Raw genomic sequence first — 27,567 nt, forward strand, 5'->3', positions numbered from 1 at the left:
CTAAAAGAACTACTTTTTTTTTTAATGTGTGTGTTTATCACAATATGAGAAGATTAACCCTGCATGCGTACGTAATAGCACGCTGTTCTTTTGTTCCGTCTCTCCTCATATCTTACCTGGGCTTTCTCATTACATGCTTGCTCCAACTCAAAGTAGATACTGTGACCATTTCTTCAACTTACTTTAAGAAACAAAGCTGCGGGAAGGCAGATTTCTTTTGGGTGCGGTTACTTGACCATGTATCTCTCTAAAACTACTGCGGGATCCTAACTGTCCTTCTCTCACCCCTCCTCTTCCCACAGTGACCGCTCCATGGAGGTCTACCTCCGGCCCACCTACACTGATGACCGATATGCTCCCATCTTCTACTAAGGGCCTGCTGCGCCTTTTTTTTTTTCCACTGACGGGCCATTTTTTTCAGGATAAGATATTTCAGTGTATGATGTCGTCTTAAGAGGGCCCTGTAGTGTGTTACGCTACTAAGAATTAAGTTCATTTGTCGTGGAAATTGACTTTCGACAATTTCTAGTTAATGCTCGTAATATTTTTGCAAATGCCTCCATAAACATTCAATATCGTAGCCTGAGCGCTCGATCGCATTCAGGTGTGAATGTACATCTTATTAGTTATAGTTGTAGTTGGATTACACCACTTGTGGAACACGTATGGCTAGTAGGTTTTTATTAGTTATGCAGTCACATAATTCAGCTGCTCTTATTCAGTGGGATTTATTTTGTTCTTCAACACTACACTGTACATTTTATTTGAGGATTATTTTCATTAATGAGCAGTGAACGAAAGCATGGATGGTTTCAATGCGGCGTGAGGGTGAATACGATTGTTGACAACAGTTCAGTGCATCACTGTAATAATATGCACAGTATGGTTATTGGATACTGCAACAAATGGCTTGAACTGGTCAGTTAGAGAGTAAACTAGGATTAATGCTTTTGTAAAATGATTTAACAGTGATATATTTACTAGTTGTGATACAGTATACCCAGAATTTCAATGTGGGAACTGTGCCTTCTATTTTCCTTTATTTTTTATCTATGCTTCAGCATTGACCCAATCATTATGTCAACTGGTTTGAGGGGCTTATGTTTTTTTTCTTCTTTCTTTATTTAATAAAAGCGGGATTATTTTAATTTTTCTTTGCTTGTAATGTCAGGATTAATTTTTGCTTAGAAGGATCTTGCACGGTGCAGTTACACTGAAATACAAGAATATTTTTGCTATTCTTTTCTTAAATTTCACTAATGTCTAAGCTGCCAGATATTAAAGTGATCGAATACAGTGCATACCTAAATGGTTCTTTAAAAAATATATATATATTTAGCATTAAGGGAGTGGTAGCTTAACAGATATGGTACAGTATTATCATAACTTTTTGATTGTTCATTCTCAGTATTATACATACTCATCTGGGAGAAAAACGTTGATCCAAGTCCGAGTCCATTTATCTAGAGTATATAATGTGGAGATGAAATGGAGCTGTATGCAGTAATAAGAAATTGACTGCATTTAATCAAGTCCCATCATGAAAAGTCAATTTTCCACTGAGTGATATGATCAGGCTTTTATTACACATGGGTAGCAAGTTTGAAATCAGTTTTTTTTCTTTCTTTTTTTTTTTTTACTTTTATATAGCTTTCATTGTGTCCATTTCTCACTTTTGTCCCTGTTTGTATTATATATGTGCTGTACAGAAAGTGCATCTAAATTATCCTGTCTGAAATAAATCAAGATGGGCAGAAACTTCATACTTTTATGTGTTGCGTTTTCAATGTGGTCTTGTTTTGTACAACATTGCATGCACACTCACACAAGGGGGGAAAAAGTATTTGGATTTATTTGTTTGGGATAGCACGATAGCAATGAGTGATGACAAAATGGAAACAGCAATGATGTTACTACCGACGCACAGAGCCACCCAACTCAGTCTCCAAAGGTGTCTGCCACTTTAGCTAATCGGCCTTGTAATGTCCCTGGCAAATTTTGAACCGTCGTACAAAAATACTAGCAACGTTTTCTCTTCTTGCAGTAATTAAAAGGCAAGGTGAGCGGAAGTTGAATTGGCACTTTGAGCTATACAGCCGGATAGAGAAGGGGAGGGAGCCGTCAAAACAGCAGTAGTAATTCAAGTCAAGCTACCTGCTACATGTTGATAAAACATTCATACATTGTGTGAAGTCATATTTTCAGTGTCTGCTTTTTTTTTTTTTACACCGCAGATCTGAGCAAAAGTCTACATCTATGACACTATGGACAGTAAGTAGATAAAACATAGGCATGGTTGACATTCAACATAAATGGCATCTTTGACACGACACCGCTCAGTACTGTTGAAACACCTCTCTTTCTCTTTGGGGTCACAATTGCCAATGAAATGTCACATAAACAAAGTGAATATGCCACGAATAAAGTGAAACTGTAGCTGGCACTGTGGACAAAAATATAGAAACTCACATGTGATATTTTCATTCTAGGATGGGGGAGGGGCAACAGAGCCACAACTTATACAATAAAAGACCCAGTTTGGCTATACAAAGTGCTTCAGACAGATGTGTTGGCTTTAGACACATACTGTAGGTTATCATTAACCAGAGTGAGCGCAGGTGATAATTAGGGAGTGACAACGTGATTTCCTTCATCTTATTCCCACTAACGTAGCATCTCGAATCCACCATCAATATGACTTGGATATGATTTCAATTAAGGGACTAAATATGTTCCAGCACCTCCTCCTTCAAACGCCATCACCACCACCCACAGCTGTCAAAAAGGCTGGTTTTGTGTTTGGAAATCAACGACAGATTCTTATCCAACAATTATCTAGCATTGTTAATTGTGTCCGCTGGCTTGGTTCTCTCACTCAGATTACTGCACCAGCAGCTGTCGCTTTAAGCCTCAAAATAAAACAAGAAAAAAGTGCAATTAATTGAGGGTTTTCTCAACCGGTCGCAAGGGCCGGATGCTCCAAATGTTGATAAAAAATAAAACTCTGTAAAACATTTAAATATGTTAATGTTGCTTTATTGACGCCGACTCGTCCTCATCCAGTCAGGATTGTGGGGGCGATCAGTCTTTAGGGCTTTCTCCTCTGTTACCTGAAATCATATATAAAAATACATAGTATATATATGACTGTAATGATATACGACAATATTACTTATACTAACATGTTCCTGACATAAGATTACGACTTAATCCATGAAGATACTCTTTGGTGTAAATTATAATCAAAAATGCCATTCAAATTAAACATTCCCTATTAAATTTTTCTGACATAATATACTTTTTAATGTAAAAATGTTGGCATCTTATCTTGCCATTTTAATGAAATAACAGTATGACTGTCTTTTATGACATATATTTATTATGTATCACAAAGTGCATACATGTATGCTGCAAATATTACTACACATGATTGTAAACTTTCAAGATTTGAGAGGGTTTCAACATTATACAACAGTCCCTAACTAAAAGATAGTACAGACCTGTTGCTGAGCCAACGTGGGGGTCGGAGACTTGTGTGATAGAGAATCGTGAGACCATAAAACGGTTAAGTGCTACGGCTGCAGGTTTTGGAGCCTCAGGAAGGTTGGAGCGGGATGTGGGTGAGGGTGGTGCCTCTGCGATGGTGTCGGGTGAAGACGGACGAGGCTCTAACAAGAGTTCGTAACCCCCATCTGAATGCACACAGTCGCAAATGCAGTCATGTCAACAATTGTTAACAATACAAGCATCAACTGGGACAGTGGTCTGCAAAGCTCTTCTGTCAGGTTTTGAGGATGAAGGGACATTGTAAGACCCCCCCTTTTGTTTTTACTGTGGCTGTGTATCAGGCTTGGTGATAAAGCCATGACCCCTCTTGTCGGCAACCCCTCATTTTGGAAACAACAGAACTAGAACAACTGCGCAGCATATCGGTTCCTTTAACAAACTCACCCTTCTCTGAGTTTTTCCCATCTGTTTCTTCAGAAGCACAGAACGGGTCACAGGATCGAACTTCAAGTTCAGGGTCATGCTGCAGCTGGTCGTCTATGTTTTTTTCCTCCGAAGATTCTTTTCCGTTGGACTCCGTTGCTGCGGAGAAGGCGTAATCAGCCAGCTCTCCGGTGGGACTCTCCTAGAAAACATGAATGTAAATACCCGTGTCATTCTCTAAGAAACAAAGTTCATTAAACAACTTTGACCTATTAATGTGTCATACCTGGTCAAAAAGGAACACTGTGACATCATCAAAAAAGGACACTGCTTTTTTATTCCCCTCGAACTCATCACAGAAGGACTGGGTAAGCAGTGTGGGCATCTTCAGGAGACTGCGTAGGTGTATGGCCCTGCTGCTGTCGCTTACCACCACGGGCACCAGGGTCAAATCATCCTCACTCTCCTCACTCTCTTCATCTTGGATGTTGTAGGTCCTCAACTCTTCATCAGACTCACTGTCATCCGAATCATCTTCATCCTCCGCCTTTTCCAGTGGCGCTCTCACATCATCTCCGCACAGCTCCAACAACGACGAGGAAGAGGACAGGTTGACAGGGCCACTGGATTCCTCACATAAGCTGTCCTGTGAGTCACATTCCCCTGCGTCGATGTCCTCAAAGTCTTCCTCATTTATTCTCACACCCTCCTTTCTGTCCTTCGACTCTTCGTCGACGTGATTGAACTCGGGCAGCTCTTCCTCAGTGGATCCATCACCACTTTCAGTTTCGGTTTTGTTGGAAGCCTCATCCCTGTAGTCAGATATGGTGGAGTCAGAATGCAAAGACTGAACGGGAGAATAGTCTTCTGCTCTCCGGTTCCCCTGATCATGGTTCCCTGAAGCCTCCTGGGCAGTGGAAGACGGCCCAGACCCAATGGAGGAGTTAAGCTCTGAGTAAAGTTCCTCCCCTGAGTGCTCCGTGTCCAACCCAAGGTCATCATTTGCAGGGGCAGACTCTTTAGTCAGGCAGCCACCCATCTGTGGAGGAAATGGCGACAGCATGGACAACCCAGGGGTTTTCAGGCGATGGTGGGAGTCATGGTCAGGCTCTAAGTGATTCACCAAAACAAAACTTTCAGTTACATGTTTCTGGTTTAATAGCCTTTTCACCATATGATCAACTTTGATAGGGCTGGATTTCTCTGCAGGAAAATCACAGATACTGGGACCTGAAAGGAACCCACTGCCTTTCTCCTGAGGGCTCCTCTCATTTTCGGCATCATAGTCTGAGAAATACGCTGAATCTCTGTATGCGTTCTTGTCATTCAGGCTCTTTATCTGTAGCTTTGACGTGGTTGTGGACGAAGTGCAGACCCTTTGTCCTAAACCCACCTGGAGAACGAGTTCTGGTTCCCCACCCAGCCTAAGGCTCCTCTCCTCACCCAGAGGATCTCCAAGCTCTTTGAAGAAAAACTCTGGAGATTCATTATTCTCTGTGTCATAGCCACTGTCCAGGGATTTGGGTAGGACAGGGATGTTGAACGGATCGGGGCTAAAGGCCTGATTTGAAGGGCTTGCCATCGATGAGGACCGGTTAAGGGTGTCTGCACAGTCAGGAGTTCTCTCTGGATGCTTTAATGGGCTGAGCTCTTCTTCGTCTATGTCGGCATAGTCCAGATTGAAGTCGGCAAAGATCCCTGACGTGATATCTGTAATGTCATCATCATCATCCTCACTAAAGTCACCAAGCTCTACCAAGCTTATGCTGGAGTTTCTGATCCCCATTCCACCATCCAATATTCTGCTGCTCTCTGATGTGTCTGAAAAGTTTAGCCTCTTGTCTCCAAGACCAACAGGGATTCCTGTTGAAATTCCCTCCCAAATATTACCTTGCTGCTTGTCTGATACGGCTCCTGTCTGACCAGTCTGAGCCTCCTTGAAAGAGGACGGAGACTTTATATAACTTGCCTCCGGTATCATTTTTGGCTCGGAGTACAGTCTTTCTCCCTGAAGCAATAACTGCTTTTGATATTGTCCATCCAATGTTCCACCCTGCGTACTTCTGACATTAATACTTGAGCTGGTAAGGGTATACATACTCCTTAGATGTTCTGTAGTTGAATCATTTCCCAATTGAGTGGTAGCTTCCTCTATTTCTTTGTGACATAAGTTCATGTATGAGCCTAATTTGCTGGGCTTGCTAGCGGCATTACAACCAGAGTCTTCTGTCTCCGAGGTGTCACAAAACCTGGAGCTGTGGAAGGTTCTGGTGGTGGCCTTGGTTAAAGAGAATAATTCTGTTGTGTTAGGGTGAGCAGTATTTTGGAGTTCCAGATAGCCATCATGCCCACTGCCTGTCTGCCTGCTGTCAAAGCTCAGGCTATTGTTGTTTGCTGAATGATTTGATGTCCAGTTAGTGGCCTCTCCTTCCGAGAAAAGGTCATCCTCAATGTCGTCGCCTCTCTGCTGGCCCACCAGCAGGCCGTCATCGGTCCCGAGATCAATGCTAATGTGGTTAACGATGGGTAAAGTCTTCCTCAGGGGACCCATCATATCATTGCAGCTTTCATTAACCGCGCTGCGGCCTGTGACGGCTTCAAGGTAGGGATCACAGAACCCTAAACTTGGGCTGCTTACTGCTTGTGACAAACTGCGTGGATTTTCTAAGCGGCCAACAGGGTGGACAAGGTTTGATCTGGAATCTGGCGATGTAGCCGGTTCAGACGGACAGGAGTGGCGGCCCTTGTATGCTGATGACCGTTCACAGTAGATTGTGTTGTCTCGACTGGATGAGAAGCAGTTGTGCGAGGGGCCTAGCTTCACAGGGCTGGTGCTGGATGACTGCCTCAGCAGTGGCTCCATACTTAGCTGCACAGTGGGGCTTGAATCTGAGTCATAGGCAGTAGATTTGTTGTTGTCAATTGACCAGTAAGCACTGGGCTGTGCCATGGATTGACCATTTTGACTCTCAGAGGATAGTCGGCTGCAGCTGGCCTTCAATCCTGGGCTGAAGTCCACCTCGGTGTCGTCCAGGTTAATGTTACAATCCATTGGTTCCTCTATGCGAATGTAATACTCGCTGCCGACCGAGGGGCTGTGGGCACTCAACACTGGGACCACACCGGGGTGTTCAGGTTCACAATAGGATGGGGATGTACCTGATGTCAGGCCGTCAGTCTGGCAACCCCCGGAGGTGCTTCCTTTACTTGAATAATAGATGTCCTGGTAATATGGGTTCCCTTGGCCCAGTGCCCCACTGGTGGAGGAGGCGCAGTAAGGCTGCTCGGCTCGGCCCTGCTCCCATTTGTACTCAAAGTTGAGACCGTGGCTCGTCTCTGTGACGGTCAGCAGGTCATCTCCTGTGTCGGAGTGTAAGCCGTCAGAGAAGTGCTCCAGGAGGGGGAAGGAGGACGAGGCAGAGGAGGCCAGCTCCACTGTCTGAGTTTGCTCTGGACTAGGGATGTCGGCCGAGGCGGGTGCATGGGTCAAGACTACGGCTGCAGATGCGGCTGTGTGGGAAGTGCTGCCGAACAGGTTGGGTCTCAAGGTATTCCAACGTTGTTCAAAGTCCTCCTCAGCCTCACTGGAGCCTTTGGCACACAAGTATGTGACCAGAAGGTGGACTTCCTCGCTGCTAGGTCTCAGCTCCTGCTGCAGCCAGCAGAACTGCATCACCTCATACCTGGACCGACACCAGGGGCAAAAGAGATTACATGTTATGCTGGTTTTACCGTTTCTTAATCTGCACACCAGTTAGTTAGACGATCTCATATCTATACTTTTTTACACAAGGAGAGAAATAGGCAAAAGTAATACAATTGATCCTGAACTCCAATCAAGGCAATATAAAATGTTTTTTTTAAGTCGGGACTTTTTAGCAACACATACTTTTAGCAGTATTTTGTCAAGACGTGTAGAACACATGAAGGAGGTGCAGTGCAGATGCTGACGTGGTAAAAGGTGTTTACTTTCCTCCTTGGAGCCTTCTCAGTGGAGAGCATTTAATTTAGTGAAGAACAATTTTGAGAATAAATAAATAAGGAGAACATTTGGCCGGCTTCCCAGGTAAAGATGAATGAGGTGATTTTACTCCTTTTGATGCTAAGGGCGATCATAAAGAATATGGAAAGTATCGACCGTCTGCCATTGCTAGCAAAAGAGAAATATTGCTATGGTGGACTGTTGCGCGACTGAAAGCAAAGCCTATTTACAAAACAAGACACAATTACTTGTTTAAAAAGTATTAGTCAGCAAGATATATAAGAGTTAACCTGAACAAGTACAAGTAGCATATTTCTCCCCGAGTGTGTGGTTATGAAACTAAGTCTCACCAGCGCTCAGCCAGAGGGAATTGGAGCAGGGGTTTGGGAAGTTTGAGCTGCTGTTCCTTCACAGCGTATGTCAGCACCTGTCTGTCAGAGTAGTGTCTGTACGGCTGGTTTCCCAGCTCAAACAGCTCCCACAGAGTCACCCCCAATGACCTGGAACAACCAAAGAAGAAGAAAATAAGAATATCACAAGAAAAAACGTTGTAAGCTGAGCATCCAAAATGACTTTCTAGCAATGACATGCATTAATTCAAACAGGTTGCATTTAATTCGAATGTCACTCTTTAAAGATCTCACCATATGTTGCTGGATTTTGTTTGATCAACAACCAGCAGGTTTCCGTGGACTTCGTCTATGAGCTCAGGTGCAATCCAGCGCAGGGGCACCCACATCTGGTCTTGTGTTACATAGTAGTCATCCTGGAAAATAACATAACATGACAAAAAATACTCACGTTGAAGAACTGATGCAAAAGTAAAAAGCACTCCATGAAAATGACATTATGAAAAAACATTCTGACCTTATACCGGCTCTGAGAAAGACCATAGTCTCCGATCTTAACTGACATTTCTGAAGTTAGCAGGCAGTTTCGCAAGGCCAAGTCACTGTCGGAACAGAAGAAACTGTCATCTAATGAAGTACAGGGGAGCTGCAAAAACATACACATATTTCTTTTGTAAACATCTGAGGTAATTTTAATTTTTAGTCCTCTTTAGTTTTGTCTGTTAGGATCACAATGGTTTAAAGACAGGATCCTCGAATAATTTTATCATCTCACAGCATCCTGATTTTCCTACTTAGCCACAGTATTCATTCAATCACATAATGAAATATTTACATGTAAATCATCATGTTCTGTTCCGTTGCGTACAAGTGATCATGTACAAAACCAGACCACAGAAAGTGACTCGTACATATGTGTATAATCTCACCTCCTCCACACATTCTTGGTTGCTATGGCAGCCACCACACGACTCAATAAGAGGGATCGATAGGGCTCTCCCCCCGCAACAAAATCACTGATGCTGGAGTTTTTGACAATTACTCAGGCAGCACCAGGATGTTGTTGCAGGGAAAGACCAGCAGGTGATGCACAGAGACTTAGGCTTCCTTTTCAGGGCATTAAGATGCAAGTGAATGCAGGTAAATAGCCGTAAACTGACCTGTGTATAAAGTTGTATTTGTGGAGTTGCACAAGCCCTGAGGCGATGTCACACACCATTCTTTGGAGGATCAAAGGCTCGGGCATCTCGGAGTCGGCCACCTGACAGCTGCGCATGTAGCTCTTCAGATCACCCTGGGAGGAGAAAGGAAATGAGGTTGGAAGCTGCTCTGACCATTTAGCGATAATCCAAAAAAAAAAGTACAGAGAAAGAAAATAATGAATTTCTTCATTGTGTGTCCCACCATGGGGCAAAACTCCATGACCAGCAGATAAGGAGTGACCTCTGAGCACTGTGCCAGGCACTGCAGGAGGGCCGAGTGCTGGAGGGTTCTGGTGGAGGAGACAGGATTTGAGTAGGTGCACAGAGATTGTACAGATGGAAACAAATCATGAATTTGAGTAAATTTATTGTTACTTTGTGCTACCCATGACCTAAAGGGCTGTGCTGAGGGATCACTGATGATTCAGTGAACTGACCGGTATGGCTGCGCCTCCTCAAGAAACTGCATCTGGTCCTGGACGCTGGCACTGGCTTTCAGCTCCTTTACGATCACCTGGGTGGTGCTGAGGCCGGCGTTGACCTCACCCAGCAGAACCTGAGTATAGAGAAGTATTTTACTGCAGACTGTGATTCATAAGACAGCATCACCATGGAGATACAAAGTTTGAAAGAAAAACAAAGGATAGTGTCACATCAGCGTGTACTGTAAAATAAACAGTGAGAAATTCACTGTGACTGTGAAAGTCAACTCTTCTTCTCTGAGTGCCAACGATTAGCTCTGCAAGAATGAGATCATCCTCATCACATTACCATTGCATTGTTCACAGAGTAGAAAGCACATTGGAGTACAGTTTATACAGGCAAAGTAAAGAAACATTTAAATGGAAGTACAAATATTGTGTCTACATACACAAAAACATTGTGTGTGTTTTAGGAACAAAACAAATCAAATGCTTCACCTTGCCAAACCAGCCATGTCCAATTTCCTTTAGATAGAGTAGACTATGGCGGCCGAGGTCTGATGATTTCAGCAGTTGGACTGGAAAGTAATGGTAACAAACAAAAGATTAGTTAGAAAGAATTACACTAGAATTAGTTGCGAAGAAGAAAAGAAAGGTTTTCAATGAATGAAGTAAAAAAAAGTAGAAGAGCACAGTGAAAACAGTAGTTCCTCTCAGCCCAAAAGATGTATGTACGTTTTCTTAAATAACACAGTGCATCAAGTGCATCCTGATTGCAATTAAAACCAACTTTCCAGCTACGTGAAGTAAGTACCTGCAAGAACAGGAGAACTTGAAGCCAGCGAGTTGTCCCCAAATTCAAATACCTCCATGGATCCTCATATCTCATGAGCGGAGATGATGATGGTGGGTCAAAGGGTGCAGCAAGACACTCTGAGCACCACTACCAGGGACTGAGCCGGAGTCCCAGGCGAGGAGGAAGTACTGGTTCCCGAGTGTGAGAACCGAGAGCCGGGGCCCCCCGGGTCCGACCCCAGGCACGGTCACACTGTGCGTGTGTGCACAAGAGCTCCGGCAGGATTTAACCCTCGGAGCCCTCGCACAGCTGAACAAGCTCGCCACGCTGCCTCTCCTAGGCTGCACCGAACTCATCCTCCAACTGGGACGCACGAAAACACACATACTGTACCGTCCCCGTCTACAGCTCTCCTGCTGTCGCGCAAACACCCAAGTCCTTCCTTCCCATACAGACTACATTTAAAAGGACGGAAAGCTGAGCCGAGACGAGCCGCTCAACGGCATGGAGGCAGTGGACCAATCTGCAGGCGGCGGAGCATCTCTGCTCTCCAGGTGCTGAGATTTTCATGTATTTTCACGCCTGATGTGACCGTCACGCATGTTGGTAGTGTGCCGACTGACGCGCCAGCTCTGGTCGCAGCTCCAAGACACCCAGTGGTGACATAAGGCCCCCATAATGCCCCACTGTCACCCAGGACAGCAGCATTCCACAGACAAACAGGACACAAACTCTGCTTTGTCAAATGCAGAAAAGACCTCTGTCACAAACCCTCGCCGCCCCTATCTTTAAGTCTCCCCTCCCCCCTCTTAGGTTTTGGTGCATGCCACCACCCTTCCCCATGTCCCTCCTCATTCTGTCACAGACAGCTCACTGTATTCCACCCATAATGCCAGTCCTCCACTGGTGCGTTCCATGGACGTCCAAGCTCGGCCTTCTGCCCGCCCACTGCCCCGTCGGCCTAAATCAGGGTCATTGTTTGGCTCGCTTCTCCTGGTACCCAGTGGACCAAACACAGCCAACACTCATGTGCAGGACACAACACAAAGCCCCTTTCTCCACTGGAACGCTGGGCAGATGTTGTCATGGTAATAACATACCCACACTTCTACAGCCCCCCCCCCCCCCCCCCTCCTCCCAAAGCCTTCACCCTCGTCCCTGACAGAGGGAACTAAAAAAAAAAAAAAAAGTGGTATTATTGCAAATGTGGAATGTGTGAGCATGAGCGTGCATTCCAGTCCTACTCGTGGCATTTCCGGAGAAGATGGTGGGGTGCAAGTGAGGCTGTGGGATCGGTGGGCGAACGGAATGATACACACACACACATACACACACGCACACAACCGCTCCACACACTCACTTTGATGCATCGACTCTCTGTAGTGGGTTTGAATGAAAAGCAGGCCTGTCAGATCAATGGCAAACGTTGTACTATGTGTTCATAGATGCATTAGTGATACAGAACACGCCATTCATGGTAAATGTATAAACTATACCACTAGTGTTTCTGCTCGATATGTAATGCTGAAGCATTTCATTTAGTCTGTGTATGTCAGTGTGGGGGAGGATAACATTTGACGTGTGCACAATGGGATATGTATGGAGGAGCCTGCTTAGGCTTCGACATTTATTGTAGACAAACCTCGGAAATTTGACATGTAATTTCCTTTCAATCTTTTTGCATTCTTAGTAATCTATCAGATATTGGCAAAAGAGTAGAAAGGCTTCAAAAACTATACTTTCCTATTAAAAAATGTGTCTTTATGTGCAAAAGGGGCAATGGGTAAGATACATTTTTATCTTGTCTTGCCATCTATCCCTTCCTCGCCCTGCAACACCTGGTCCAATCATGCAGCGGCAGCCATGGAGGACCGAGGGAGGAGGCCAGGGATTGGCTGCGAGCCTGAGGCCTCCTTGCCCAATCAGTGCTGCAGCTCTCATTCTGGGATGCTGAGCCGCGACTTACCTCCATTCTGGCTGAGCAGACAGCCAGTGAGTCATGCAGGGAGAGGCACTCAGGGTCTGGCTTACACACAGATTCACACACACTGTACACGCATGCACGTTTTCACAGGCTGGTATGGGTTAAGAATGACCTGAAAATAAAACCCACAGTCTGTGACGCTGCTGAGGAGGCTCATTGGATGTAGAAATTAAACGCACCAATATGATATGAACGTGTGCGGAGTGTAAAAAGATTAATTTGAATGTGGAGTAGTATTTATTTACAAACTTGCATAGAACCACACAAATAATATACACTGGAGGCCGAGGTCGGATTCTGAAGACGGCCATTGAAATAGAGCTAGTATGATGTTAAATAACTCATTTTTTCTGCTCCCGAGAGGTAACAACCACTCTCTTTGACTGTGGAGATATGAGTGGAACACCAGAGAGGAAAACTTAAAAACTTAAAAGAAAGGTTGTGAAAGGTCTGAGCAGTATAACTTGGAGGCGTTGTGTGCTGATGGTTCTGTGTGGCGTCTTACTGGATCTGCCGGGCTGCTTGGAGACGGGCAGGGAGACCTCGGTCAGGGGGAGGATGTAGACCTCGGGGCCATTCTGGGAGGAAGGCGAGGCCAGAGCAGAGAGATCTGCCTGGTACTCCTCTCCCTCTGTGTTTTCAAACTCCTGGTGCAAAGAGACATGGTGGAATTAGTCCCCCGCTCGCAGCCTCACATCCTACGGCTGAGATAGTGGGAGACAATGGTTCGCCTGTGAGGTCATTCGAATGCATTGAGGCACGCCCACCGAGTTATATACATAAGTCATGTACGTTGTGGGGTGTATTGTGTGGGTCGGGACAAAGACGCTGTGGGGAGGAACCCGTCAACGCGTGTGTGTGTGTGTGTGCATACACAAAGACTTTCTTTCTTCCTCATACACTCACAAGACAAGGGCCCTATCAGGAAAAAAATACTGAAACGGTTGTCAAAGATATTAACTTTTAGAATAAAGTAACCAAAATTATTTCACAAACATAGTTTTTAGTTGCTGCGATTGTTTGTTAGGAGTAAAGGGTACATTTTGGAATTAATTTCAACCTACGAGAACGTCTTGTTCCCAAAGGATGTTTTAGTTGAGTACAGTGGAAACACCATTGTTTGTGATTATTTGAGGCTTTACGAATGTTCTTAATCATTAAAGTGTTTTTTTTTACCCCATTTGAAAGTTTTTTTTTCCATAAACTGTGCTCTTTTCATTGCAGATTGATGTCCCTACTAGAAAGGATGAGTATGAGACCAAAAGTGTAAAACAGAGAATCCCTATTTCCATCCGTGTAATCGACCCCACACATCCTGTCTGTCTGAACCCCACTGCTCTTCTTCCCGCTCCTTGTTGACAGTCTGACGCAGTGTCCTTCCTCTCTAATTGTAGTAGCGTGTCCCTATAGAAACCCCTATGTGTCAAAAGTGCTGACATACCAGAAAGGGGACATATTTGATACCGTGCAAATACGCGATAAGAGAAAACGCTTTCATTATCTCTCCTTTCCCTCATCCAAATGTAGCTTCAGGAACTGACTTCACTCAGCCAAGTGCCCATTAAATACTGCTGTCAACACATAAACAATCTTCTGACTATAAATGCTTGAAATAACCTTTAGGTCAGCAAAAAAAAACCGCTCAAAAACTTGATTAAGTAATTGAGGTTGCGGTTAAAAGGATTCAGTCAAAGTCCCCCTTGACGATGTCAATTCAAGTCAATTTTGTTTATAATTTCTAAGACTACCTGTATTTGGGGGAAGAAGGTAACAGGAGTGCTTTGCTCACAAGCACTGAGCGATTCACACATCTATCTGCTGCTTCATGAACTGTTACCAACATGCCACCTGCAGCCATCACAGATGTAGAAAAGGAGAAAATGAGAGGAGAAAACTGAAGGAAATGGAAAAAGGAGAAGAGCAGGATAGTAGGTTGCAGGATTGACTAATATTAAACATTTTATTGGCTCATTATGTGTGTTTACAGGTGTCCGAAAACATCATTGTGGGTGTGTATGTACTTTTGCAAAATTTCGCCTCACAGCGACGTATGAAAGCGAGCACCTGGCTGTGAGTCAGCCTTGCATGGCTCCCCGGGGGGGGCGGTGGCCTTCAGTTTAGAAAGCACTTAATACACGGCCTCAAACGACGCGCTCCAGTAAGAGCACCGTGATGGAGTGGAATAATGGAGCTTTTTGGACAGCGCGGCAGTGAGAATTTGCAGCCCCACACGAATGCACACGTTAAAGGTGAGCTGTTGAGAAATGTGCCAAAGTGGGGAAACCGTTGCGTGAAATTTGCTGCCAAACTAAATGAGAAAGATGAAGATTTAATAGTTTATCTAAACTGAAATTATAATTCTAAATGTGAGACTACAAGGGTAGTTTTTATTCACTAAAGTCACAATGCGTCGTGCGCTATATCAGCTTGCATTTTAGTCGCAAGTAAGACTTAACGTTCTGCTCTAATAACAGACAATGTCTTTGTTAGTAACCACAATGTGCGTTCTTGTCATCATAATCCTTTCATTGTCTTTTTCTTCAAAAGTCCACCACACTTATTATTCATGTTATCAATGACCCGTGACCTACACCTCGGAGTTCAATGCTATTAATCTCCACCTACTCTTTAGAACAACTTATGCATAAAACATGTGCCTCCTTACTTATTAATTTAGGAATGGCTTAGCCGGATCCTGAGTGTCAAAACATAAATTACTATTGTGAATTTAAATTGAAAAATGATTTGCGTAAGTGTTCTGAACAAAAGACAAATCAGGCCTGTAATTCATGTAAGACATTTGTTTTGCACGAGTAAAATGCAAAAAAAATAAGTATCGACGCCGCTGCCATAATAGGAGTTAATGAGGCGGCTTGTAAAGCAGCCAGTACAGCGAGGGTTTCTCCTTCCTCTCCCACTCTGCATGCCCCCTGCCTGCCTGTGCCAGTCTCTGTCAGCCCTCAGCCTCGCGGTTCAGCGCCGATGTTTGACACAGCATGGCTGAGTCATGGCGGCAGCTGAAGGCGAGACAGAGATCGGATCAGGGTGCTTTTCCTGGTCTGAATCACTCGTTTAGAGAGGGAGAGAGAGAGAGAGAGAGAGACGCAGCGAAAGACATTATCAACAACTGCAGGGCATGAGTTGTATCGATCATGATCCTGACTCTGAGAATCAGGCGCTAACGTAGAGCAATGACACAGTACCAGGGTTTTTTTTTCTGTACTTGGTAGGTCACTTGTAATTGGCACTCAAAGCAGACACTTGCTCTTGTTTTTTCAGGAAAGTGTCACTGATTGAACTAATGACGGTTCGGATCTTTTTGAGTGCTCCATTAGCAGTAAGCCAGCATGCACAACACACGGCAAGCTTGAAATCAAAGCGGCCAGGAAGGAATTCAGACATCATTCATTTGATTAAACCTGCGCATTTCCTGCTGGGACAAGTCAAAATGTCTTTGCGTAAAAGGCCTAATGAGAAGACGATTGACAGAAAAAACATGGCCAACGATTAACTGATTAAACAATTCAAACAAAAATCAGGCAAAAATCACAGCATCATAGCAGTGGATTTAAAACAGGACAATTCTGTGAATTTACATTCTTTTTAGTGCTAGTATTACAATGATTCATTCTTATGTAATCTCTTAATTAGGACTTCCTTCTATTGAGGTGGTTGTCTCATTTCCTCCAACAGGGGGCATCAGTGAGCTCACCTTGAAGCCGACGTCCCCTTTCTTGCAACACAGGCAGGCCAGCATGAGGAAGACAAAGGTGAAGAGTCCAGAGAACGAGACAGCCACCACTGCCAGTGACGAAGGCCATGACAGCTCGCTCAGCGGAGCGCCATCTGCCACAGAGGGGGATAATGTGTTAACAGGGTGCGGCTGTACAGAGATCACACGGCAAACCGCAGACACACACGAAGTTCAAATCTAAAACGTGATAGAGATACACACACAGATCATTTGTGACTGTTTAATTTGCAGTGGCGAAAGAAGCACATGACTCAGTAATCGGCATTCTCTTCTGCTGCTGGAATATGTGACTGAATAGAAATCGGGTTCCTGTGGCGTAATTGCAGTGGTTACTATGCGCTCTGAGTCATTGAGGCAAAGGGCTTCATTCCACCCACAAACACAATGGCTTCCTCAGGATACTAATTTAATGAAGCAGTGGCAGAGGAGGTGTGGTGGCTCATTCTGTCGCTGGTTCTGTAAACAACCACTAAATGAAAACGCCTACTGTGAATCTTTAAGCTGCTTTTTGTTTTTTGAAAAGCTCGGCAAAAATCGCCTGTTTTCCACAGTTTTCCACAGCAATGCACGAAATGCTATGAAATCCCAGGACACAAAGATAATGAGTTATGTTTGCGTGCACAAGGGAAGCCAGCCACAGTTTACCAAGAAGAGTTTTTTGTGGGTAAACACATGCTTATGGTGAGTGTGTGTGTGTGTGTCGGTGTGTGTACTGTCATTGTCTTCTTGTGCGAACTTGTGCAACACACATGTGTCCGTTTCTCTATTAGCTTGTAGAAGCTGAGGACCTTCATTAAACCAGTTGTATATGTTTTAATATACTGTTTAGACCATAGAAAGGGAGGAGAGATTAAAATTTGATTTAATTTAATCAAATCACTGAAAACAGTGATTTGATTACTTATCTTATCTTTCAAACTTTCTTATTTTAAAATTTCACAATTTATCTGATCTTATTTTGTGGAAAACCAAAATGGCTTTTCATCTCGAGGCCCACTAAATTCGTTTTCAACCAAACATTGCATCCCTGTGTCATCCCAACAACAAACAGTCAAGGGACTGAATGCCGTATTGAACGCTCAGAGGTTCTATTACGTAACCAAACCACTGCCACATTAGCAGTCAACTGGCAGCACCGGCACAGCTCCAATGTTGCCTCCTTAGGACCCTTGTATGGTTCAAAAGTGCTGCTTAAGCATAAAACCTCCCACCATGCCCTTCAGTAACACCTGGAGAACGATAACACAGACCGTAAAATATGGCTGACTCAGGTGACACGACTGTGACGTATAATCAAGGTTATTCTCAAGGTTATTTTGTTTTAACTTCAGACAGCTCCCTCAAGAGACATTGTACAACTGTTTTGAAAAGATAACTGCTTTATTTTTATTGACATCAAATCCCTAATTTCTTATTTTCCCACGTGGTTCAAATAAACCTCACCTGTGTGTGAGTACTCATTCACTATTTTTCTTCAGGAAATGAATTGTTGTAAAAAACAGATTCAGAATGATTCCAACTCCCCAATCATTGTAACCACTAAACCCACAACCCACACAACTTAACTATCCAACCACAGCAATCTGGCACACCTCCCCCAACCACCAGTACACCACATAATGCCAATGTGTTAATTAAAAGGCTCAGCTACCTGACTTGCAGTCGACCATTTAGATGCATGTTAACTCCCTTTTCTATATGCACCATAGCTGCACATCTATATTCCACAGGCCATTAAAGAAGGCTAAAGGCCTTTACGCCAGGATTCCCTTTATTTCTCCACCCTTGTGAGGACAAGCACGTTGTGTCCACTAGGAGTTGTGGTGAGTGATGCGCGTGTGTGTGTTTTTTTCCAGCTCACTAACGGAGACCCGGTTGTACTGACCCATTTGGCTGTCGGGGACAAGCTGTTCCAGACCTGACAGCTCCTGTGGCCCAAACAGTACTGCTCCAACCAAAGCTTGACCCTGAGGTCACGGCTACAAAGCCTTCGCTTGCACACACACACACACATACACACACGCATTGGTAGGACATGTACAAGAGACGTGCAGGTTCTTACTTGAAGCCTGGTTTATGAACTACACCACTTGTGGGCTTGGGCAACCACCAACCCATCACCATGGTAACAACCTGGCAGACCAAGACCAAAATTTTTTTTTTGCCATTTACTGTGCACTAAACCTCGTCCCTTCTTTGTTTTCCCACCTTTAGAAGATATATTCCAGTAATATGCTCTGACAGCTTATGTGTCTGAAGGAGAAGACGGAGCTGAAGGAGACGCTAACCCAAGCAGTGCCCTTTCTGGATCCCCCACGTACCACAACACAAAGCCTGTGTGTGGTGACGGGACATTGTGTGGAGGCTGATTGGGGGAAACAGAGATTGACAAAACCAAATATCATTAAAATGCATTCTTCTTCTCTGCTATCTATACAGCCAAATTTCCATCCTAATTTTCAAAGAATATTCAGCACTTTACACACAACTATTGACACATTCGATGTATTTTCAAAAGCATTTCAAGCAGTATGCTGCATATAAGTATGATGAACCTTTGGATGGATGGATGTGGGGAAAGAGGATTGAGTTGAGAGAAAGCACACAGATGGTGCCAGAAGCGGTGTGGACATGTGGTGATTAAGAAGGAGTGGTGACTCAAAGGCGGACTGACGACGTAAATCACACGTACGCATGTCAGGTCGGCTGTCGGGATGTCACAGCACAAGACAGAGTCACTGTGAAATGAGGACAGAAACAGAGCAAGAGTTCCAGTGACTCCATCAAGAAAACTTTTTTTGAAACCCTCAACAACAGCCATAAACTGTGGGTATTAAATACCAAGAGTAATCTGATGTCAGGCCACAGCCATGTTGAATTCAAGTACATGTACCTTGTCAGCACCTTACGTGGAGGCCTGTTTACGTGCATGAATGGCTGAGAGAAGTCGTCATGGCAGACAAAGGTTGGGGAGATGGAACAGACGGCTCTGCTCATCCTTTCCCCACCGTGATCAGAAATAACAACTTTAAAATGGAGGAGCAGATGGAAAACTCCATAAAACCTAATAATCCTAATACTTTTATGCCTGTGATTTGGCAGCTGGTTCTTAAACAAAGTATATTTTGCGTGTAGTTTAAGCACAATAAACATTTGAGGAGCAAACATTACTTCACCAGTTGCACATTGAAATGAAAATGGAGCACTTATCTCAGAGTGGCTTTAGTAAAAAGCAATGTTCAGGACGAGAGGAAAATGAGCAATGTCCCGACAAACAGAAAAGAACAATGGAGACGCCGGTCCACCTCCCAAATTGAGGCCAACAAGAAGTAGGCAGTGGTGTATGTGTGAGGACGGCGATTTAATGAAGGAGGAGAGCATTGATCGTTGAGCGTTTTATTTCCCTAAAGACAGATTCAGAATGTGGCAAAATGTGTTTTATTTACGACTAAATGCAAAGATGTTCTAGCTGTTGCCCACTTTTTTACCCTTGTTTGTGCTGTCAGATTATGGCAACACAATGCAATACTGCCGTGTAGACGGATGCACATCTCAAGTTGCCAGCTGCAGAAAAGATTAGCGTGCCCTTCGTAGTCACGGCGCAAGAGCTGATAATGCATGTTTCTATTCAACTAAATAGTAAATCTAATGCTGCTAAAATAATAGCAACAGAAAGGGGTAAACAGTGAGAGAGAAATAACGCTTTAGCCACCACTTGCCTGGAAAAACTGGTAAAATGTTAGTGTAATGTTAGTATAAAGTGTCAGGTCGAGTGAGAAGGATAGAGAGAGAGAGAGTATGAAGTTGGAAGCAGGGCATCTCAGTGCATTGTGTGTACAACAACTTCGCAATATCGTTGAGGACATCCAGGTTACGCATCAGCGTTTTGATTGTCAGCCATTTTAAAATCAACAGGATCAGGTTGCATATTTCAAAAGTATTATCAGAGCTGTAAAGGTGTTATTAAGCATTCATATTGGGTATCGGCGAATACTCAAATGTAAGACCTTTTACTTGGTCTAACAAAAATGGCAACAATGCATCCGTAGTTCATGCATGTATGTACCAGATGATAATGTAGTATGTTAAGTCACTGAGCTTTTCATGGTAGATCATAAATAAAGCATGCACCAGCAGAGTGGGGCTTTCTGTTGCTGCAAAGCCGAAGCGGGCGGCCAAAGCAACTGAGCGTAAACTCTGCAGTTGCTGGGATGTGTACCACCTAGTATACACGGTGGTGCTCATCATGTATTTAAATAATCTGTTTCGAATGAACACGTGTAGGAGAGCTAGAGAGGACGAACCAAGCAACGAAGGCAGCAGGGAGGGAGTCGTATAAAAAGGCCTCCCACAGCGCCCGGCCATGTGTTTCAAATTAACATACAGGCGTAATAACATGAACCCACACAGAAAACCCAGTCAAGGTGCTTAACTGGGCTTCCCAGTGCAACTTTGGAGTTTCCGTGGTAACTGTGAGCAATGGGCTGCTGTTTCTGCTCCCGGTAGCAGCGAGCTACTAGGAGCACGACGGATAATATCGTATGCTTTGACACAGAAGTGCAGACGAGAAGTGTCGCTCCGTGGGAACTCTCATTTCCCATCAGCGATCCGTTCCTTTTCAGTTTTAGTACGGTTGCTATGCGTGCATGAATGTGTTTTGACCATGAAACCAAGTACAGTGACAGTGGTGCAGGGTGGGCAGTGAGCCAAACTACACACCACTGCAATCAAATCGCCTTGACAAGGAGTGAGGGGGAGACAAAGAATGGGGGGGAAGTAGAGGGTGAGATATACAGCTCCGACTGCAGTCGGTATTCAATCGACTGGATACAAATAGATGTATATATTATGCCGCTATTGTGTTATGTAAAAGTCTCAATTTGATTTGTTTTCAGTGGCCACAGACTTTGCTGTTATGGGCATGTTGTCTTAGAAACATGACCCAACCGCCTGGAGTACACTGCAAAAAGACTGTGGGAAGTTTTAATATGTGAAGGTATGCAACACGAGGTGAGCTGCTGCCCTTATTTATCCGCTTTATTGCTCCTCAACCTCCCCTCAATGCTTCCAAATTGATAGATATATCCGTGCATCTCTCTGAGCGTGAGTAATATCAGGACAGTGCTGCAGGGGCAAACAAGCCCCATCTGCCCCCCCACCATGTGGCTTCCAACAAAAACACGAGCAAAAGCCAATGCAGGCAGAAGGGCGGGGAAGTGCATGGATGCAGCAGAGAGGAGACAGGAGAGAGTGGTGACCTTTAGCTTTAGATTTACAGGTCGTCAGAGGACAGCAGGAGCAGAGCCCAAGCATTTATAAAAAAGTACCTAAATTCAACAAACACACACATGCAGAAACCTTCAGTGATCATACTGGAAGCAGCTGTACGAGAGCTTAGAATTAAAAAAAAACTAAACAATGAAAACAATTGACTTACTGCTGAAAAAGACTTTCATTTATAGATATTTGAGATCCTGTACATGAGCTAAGCTACACCACCGCTCCTGTGCATGTGTAATTACAATGCCTTAGGACAGTCGTTACAGATTAATTGTTGACTCAAGTGATTCGCTCGTCTCCGGTGTCTCCATGTAACATGAGCACCTGTTTTAAAACCCGTTCTATATGCACCAGCGTCTGGGGATGCACAGTGTCTAGAGTTAGTGCCCTCTCTCCTATTAGAGCTATATTTTATTCTAGCTATAAGAGCTAGGGGAAGTGAGCTGGGACCCTATTCCCGAGACGAGAAAGACGTCGGCGCCCAAGCTTTAATGAAATGAGGATAGATTATGTGTTGGGGCAGTGAGAGGGAAAGAAGATCGCTAAAGCAGAGTTGTTAAATGGGAGAGAAGTGCATGGCAAGAGGCCTCAGACTGTGATGAGGGATGGCCGGACATCCGGAAAAGGGGAGGGGGGAGCACACGTGTCGACAGTTTGCTGGGGACTAACAGATGTCAGTCCCCAGCAAAAGGGAACAGCGTGACGCGATTGATGGCACAGTCCTGCGTCCTCCATCCATTTACTTCCTATCTGGTGTCCTCCAGTCATGCTCCACGGGGACGACTGCAGATGGCGGAGGGATGCGCCGGCCCTGCAGGGAGCCGTGGTGACATGTCATTAAGTGGGAATGAGAGCCCAGGAGAACCGACGCGGAGCGGCATTACGGGCCTGTCCTGGCACACCGCTGGAGAGAAAGCATCTGAAAATCATCTCTGTCTCTGATGGACACACTTTTTTTTAGATAACTGCACAGATCGACTTACTACATGACATAGGCATTGAAATATGTAACATCAATAATTCATTTTTGAGACACAATAGATGAATGTAAGGGATCGTTTTGCTGAGGGGGGGCGTTGGGTCGAATCGTCAGGGGAAATCTGCTGAAGCTGGTTGATTATTTTGCAGCACAAAACAAATCAAAGAGACGGCACAAGTAGGACAAAGGCTGCTTAGAGTTTATCAGGCTGGAAAACACATTGCTGGATGATGAAGGAACACACTGGAAATATGTTCATCGTCTTGGGTCAAGTAAAGGAGGGGAACTTGACTGAGAATTCAAGAAGCCTCTTTTAACCAGGAGGCAATACAGTTAACAGGAAACAGAAGACAAGGACCAGCTCTGACGACCCCATGAGATGGATGCAGTATCTCTTTTTAAATAGTCTTCACAATTAATTCAACACTGAAAGACAAATGCCACATCTCTAACATACCAGATTAACAACTTGAAATAGACATTCATGCATCATCAGAGGGTTTACTTCCATACGCCGACTAAGACAAAATCCTAATGAAGGACTTTAAAAGATGGTGTCTTCTCTTAACAAGTTACTGATTTCTAACCACAGAAACACATTTCTACATCTGTTATAGTGGTACACCAAAGCTGGTGATGTGAATTAAATAACTAAATTAAATAATGTCAGTTAAATAACTGGCTACCAATTGTAAAAGAAAGTTGTGATTAATATTGACTTATCGGCAACCCCATGTATGTAGAAGCATTACAGGCACAAACGGTGTAACCTGTAGGTAGTGTCATCTGTGAGTAATGCATCTGCACATGGACGTGACACAGCTCTGCACACCCCATCAGGAAGCCATTGTACGCCGTGTGTTTTGCCTTTGCCTGTTAAACAAAAATGAGGTGCATCGGAATTTCAGCCCCGAGTCTCATGATGCAGACAAAGGCAGTGTGTGTATGTATTTGTGTGGGGATGTGTGAGCCTCTGCTTTCCCTGAAGGAAAACAAACATACCTGAGCAAAACTGGTTTGTGTGAGATGTGCTGGCTGACATGCCCTCCTTTTTCCTCCCCGAGTCTTCCGTCTTAATGTGGCTATTGTTATAGCACACGTTCCCATTCTGACACACATGCAGTGGATTTACGCAGTCACACTTTTCAACCAAAGGTCTTCATACTGTGCGATTTGAAACGGTCCTTCCGCTTTTACCCTTTAGATTAGAAATCTCTAAAATCAGTCCAGCACACTGGTTTCGTAATTGCAACTTTGTGAAAGTGTGGTAATCGGCTCTGGCATCAATTCGACTAGACATTATACTTAGGGACGAATTAAATACTGCATGAAACCCATTAAGCATGCAATTTGCACACACAGGCGCACACAGCCTTAAACAAGTATGACACCAAGAAAACCAACAACCCCCTCAACATCACACAGAGAGAAACACACTGCAGGCGGTGCCCCGTAACCGCTTATATCCACTTTTATTCTGTTTTTAGTTCCACCAGAGCCGGAGTTATGTAACTAAAGTGCTTGAATACACATGCAGGGATGAATAATCAAATAGTCAGCCGTGGCTGCCTTGCACTGACCCAGGCAGTCGGTACGCCATTTTTAGCATCCCCTACTCTCTCGTACCACCTTAGCTTTAGCCAGCAAATGTGTTACCACGTGTGTCGGTGGGCACGTGCATAGCTTTCCTGCACGTGGAAGGTGCCTCGGGCATCGTGCATTGGACATTACGCTGCAAGCGTGTTAGTGACACTATGACGGCGTCAGTGACGCGCTGTCCCTGGCTGCCACTGCCACCTCCAGGCCCCAGAGGAGACTGCTGATGGACAGTCCCCCTCAGCTCATGGGCGTATCGGTGCTGCCTTACAGGTCAGTTTGCATATCAATTCTGCTCGCAGGATGCAGTCGGCTTTTAAAAATAGCTACCAAACACACGCTCGCCCTTGTCTTCTCCTGATGGGAGAGCTCTCCGAGGTGCTGAAGCAGTAGTAAGACAGAAGCTGTAGCTACACCTACACCTGCCCCAGCAGCATGTTGGGGCCAATGCAGTCAGGAGGTCCTGCCACGTTGTGTCAGTTCCCGCTGATGGTTTCTATAATGCCATGTGAAGGCCTCACGAAGAGGCGGAGAAAGGAGGTGCAGCCATGGAGGGCGGCTGGAGCGATGCTATAGTTCAAATGCTATATTTTTGTATGTGTAACTACGTGTTTTTAATGAATTTTTCAGCTACTCGAGCTGATTGAACGCTGTGTGTCCCTCGTCTTCTTGCGTGTCTCCGCCTCACAGGCCCCCTCCATCGCCTAGGCAACATTGATTCTCACTGCAATTACTAGGAAGGGACAGGACCGTTAGTGAGGTGGCGCTCTAATGAGAAGTGTAGATCTTTATGACGGGAGGGTGATGGGCCAGACTACATACAAGCTACATGTACATGTCCACTCATGCCCCACCCTTAAAACGAACGAAAGCCACCTGCACGTCTCACTAAGGATATTCATTCAGCTTCCGTCATCTGAAGAGACACGATATGTGTGTTTAACTGCACATCTCCTCCAGGAAGAAAACAGTGAGAGAATTCAATTTGAAGGTGCCCCTGAAGAGCCACAGTTAGCATCCATGTTACCCGTAACTCTGCTGGGAACTATTTATCTGGTTTCAAATTAAAAGATTGCACTTCACTGGTGGGTTAGTATCATATTTCACCGCACAGAACCGGGGGACAGCCTGCTCAGCACCCACTACGCATTCCACAGCCAGGAGTGCTTCTGTCATGGTTTTCCAAATAACTAAACACGAAACCAATCGCTATTTCTCCTTGCAGAGAACAGGGCCGTTGTTTTTTAAGAACACATCCTTCATTCTCCACTTCCTATTAGATCTATGTATATCAGGGCTGTGGTGATCTACTTATTGATCTGCTTCCTTGTTGTCTTGCTATGGAGCTTCACAAAATGTACCTTCATGCTCGTTGTCAGTCAAAATAGTCTCTTATTTCGTTCCATAACGTCCTTGCACAGAAACTTCCCAAATGCACAGGGATGTAAATACCCTTCTGGACTTTAAATAGAAGCTCCCTTTTCTGTCACATTCAGAGAGGGAGTGTGGGGGGGCAGCAGAGATGCAAATAATGAGAACTTGAGTCATGTGAAGATAGATATGGGTATGGTTGGATAAAGAGGGATCACTGTGAGTGTCCTCTTTGGGGGGGGGGGACAGATGAGAGCTTGACACTTGAAAGCTCTCTGGCTCACCGTCATTTGTATGCCTGGCACACTGCGCTCAGTTCAGGGACTTTGTCAGTCCTGTTTACACCAGGACACAGTCATTTAATCTGCTCTAATTCACGTCCTCACGCGGGACAGCCGTGACTTCCTGCTCTGTGGTCCCACAGCACTGCGACAGCGGCGGCTGGGTTCTCCTTCCCCATCACCCTGGCATGCCTGGAGGACGACTCACCGCTGCAAGCAGTACAGCCACACACCTGCATCAGCAGGTCACGGCTGTAACGTTGTACACCGTGTCCATGGCACACAGCGCACACTCTGCTGCAGGGACGTCTGTTTAGGACTGGGCAGAATCTATGCAGACAGTCGTGTAAAAGCCTCTTGTAACCAAGTTGTAAGGGACTGATCGGATGTAAATCTTCTAATGACGCGATGATGTTATGGCAATGATGCAGCTGCTTGTGACTAACATACTATATATAGCACCAAGACACAGTGTGTGCCCTTGCAACAATCACCAGATTCCCGAGATCATTCAGCATGATCATGAAGAGACATAGATCACCAGGAGAGGTCTGCAGCAAATGGATAAACGCCCTCATTTAAGCCAATTATTAGATCGACCCTTACCTGTATCAAAGTGGGAGCTGAAGGCAAAACTGGGATTGAAAAATACCGAAGACATGACAATCACATGTAGGGCAAAGCACATCCTCCTCGGTGCGTTGCAGAAGCAGCAAAAGTCTAAACATACACAAAAATAGGGTCAATAATAAATTCCTGACTCAGCTTCAGAGATTCGAGTGACCTGTAGTAGCCGCGGTGATTTTATTCTATCGCACCTCACAGAGAGCGCCCTAAAAATCCCGCTCCAGCTTCAGCTTGAAGAGATTTGGAGACAGATGTTGGCATTCATTTCACATCTGTTTGCTTGACAACATCCTATCGTCTCATTTGCCTGTTATCATGCACGAGGTAAGAGTAGCCTGCCTACCCGCTCGACCGTTATTTACACCTATTCAACACAATGCAAAAATCTTAACCGCTCCATTAATTTGACGATTTCCAATTAGTGTTCCTTCCAGAATAAAGCTCGGGTTGTTCCTTGTCCCGCGCCACATGTCAAATGCCGGTTTTAGGGGGGAGAAGCTTGTCCCTTTTTAAAAAAGATGCCTCGGTCAGCGATGCGCATTTGGGATTCAGCTTCGGTCCAGAAAGAATAAACGACATCTTGCACCAGTGTCAAGCAGCACTAAGGGTACCAGCATTTATCCTGTCACAGCCTTCAAAATAAAATCCAATTTGCGTCCAAGTGGACTGTTTGGCTTTTATTTTGAAGAAAAAAAGGACCTAGAGTCCCTGCTTTTTCCATCCAAATGATGCATCAATGCATTTCAAGAGGAATCCTGATAGAGAGCGTGCGCGCGTGGCTTTTCTGTGTTTGCTGTGCATTCCTTGTGCTTTAATATACATCGGGGTCAATGGGACAGCATTGTGTCCCCCATCATAACCAAATGAAACATGCCCGGTGTCAACTGCGTTAAAGTAGATGGTGGTCAGGTGACTAGCAGAAGAGCTGAACTGAAAAGGGGGGGGGGGGGGGACAACGGACAGGTGCGGAAGGGCAGGCTGCGCAGGCGTCACGTTAAAAAAAAAAGAAGGCA

The 27,567-nt window shown here is 44.7% G+C and overlaps 2 protein-coding genes across 5 annotated transcripts in view; one reads left to right on the forward strand and one right to left on the reverse strand.

Moving 5' to 3' along the window:
- LOC120827298 (BAR/IMD domain-containing adapter protein 2) overlaps nucleotides 1–1,763 on the forward strand; it is a 40,722-nt gene extending 38,959 nt beyond the window's left edge. For both annotated transcript variants that reach the window (XM_078083703.1, XM_040190118.2), the window contains one exon: nucleotides 303–1,763. Coding sequence is in view for 1 of the 2 variants with exons in the window: in XM_040190118.2 (XP_040046052.2) it covers nucleotides 303–372 (70 nt within the window). In the remaining variant the exon portion in view is untranslated. The remainder of the gene's footprint in view (nucleotides 1–302) is intronic.
- Nucleotides 1,764–1,830: 67 nt separating this feature from the next.
- On the reverse strand, nucleotides 1,831–27,148 carry LOC120827297 (serine/threonine-protein kinase LMTK1). 3 transcript variants are annotated; one of them, XM_040190111.2, is made up of 15 exons: nucleotides 26,746–27,148; nucleotides 26,534–26,647; nucleotides 16,379–16,512; nucleotides 13,172–13,313; nucleotides 10,385–10,464; nucleotides 9,902–10,020; nucleotides 9,667–9,754; nucleotides 9,423–9,556; nucleotides 8,780–8,864; nucleotides 8,557–8,678; nucleotides 8,263–8,412; nucleotides 4,217–7,613; nucleotides 3,952–4,132; nucleotides 3,501–3,692; nucleotides 1,831–3,110 (listed from the first exon to the last, which is right to left on the reverse strand). In XM_040190111.2, exons 2-15 carry the CDS (start codon nucleotides 26,613–26,615, stop codon nucleotides 3,082–3,084), a joined length of 4,935 nt encoding a protein of 1,644 aa, XP_040046045.2. In that variant the 5' UTR covers nucleotides 26,616–26,647; nucleotides 26,746–27,148; the 3' UTR covers nucleotides 1,831–3,081. The 3 variants fall into 3 exon arrangements, with proteins under 3 accessions (XP_040046045.2, XP_077939826.1, XP_040046046.2); XM_078083700.1 differs by having other exon boundaries at nucleotides 26,534–27,145; XM_040190112.2 differs by lacking the exons at nucleotides 13,172–13,313; nucleotides 16,379–16,512; nucleotides 26,534–26,647; nucleotides 26,746–27,148 and adding an exon at nucleotides 10,701–11,423.
- Between the last annotated feature and the right edge of the window lie 419 nt (nucleotides 27,149–27,567).

The sequence above is a fragment of the Gasterosteus aculeatus genome, chromosome 11 (genome assembly GCF_964276395.1).
Source record: "Gasterosteus aculeatus chromosome 11, fGasAcu3.hap1.1, whole genome shotgun sequence".
NCBI lineage: Eukaryota > Metazoa > Chordata > Actinopteri > Perciformes > Gasterosteidae > Gasterosteus > Gasterosteus aculeatus.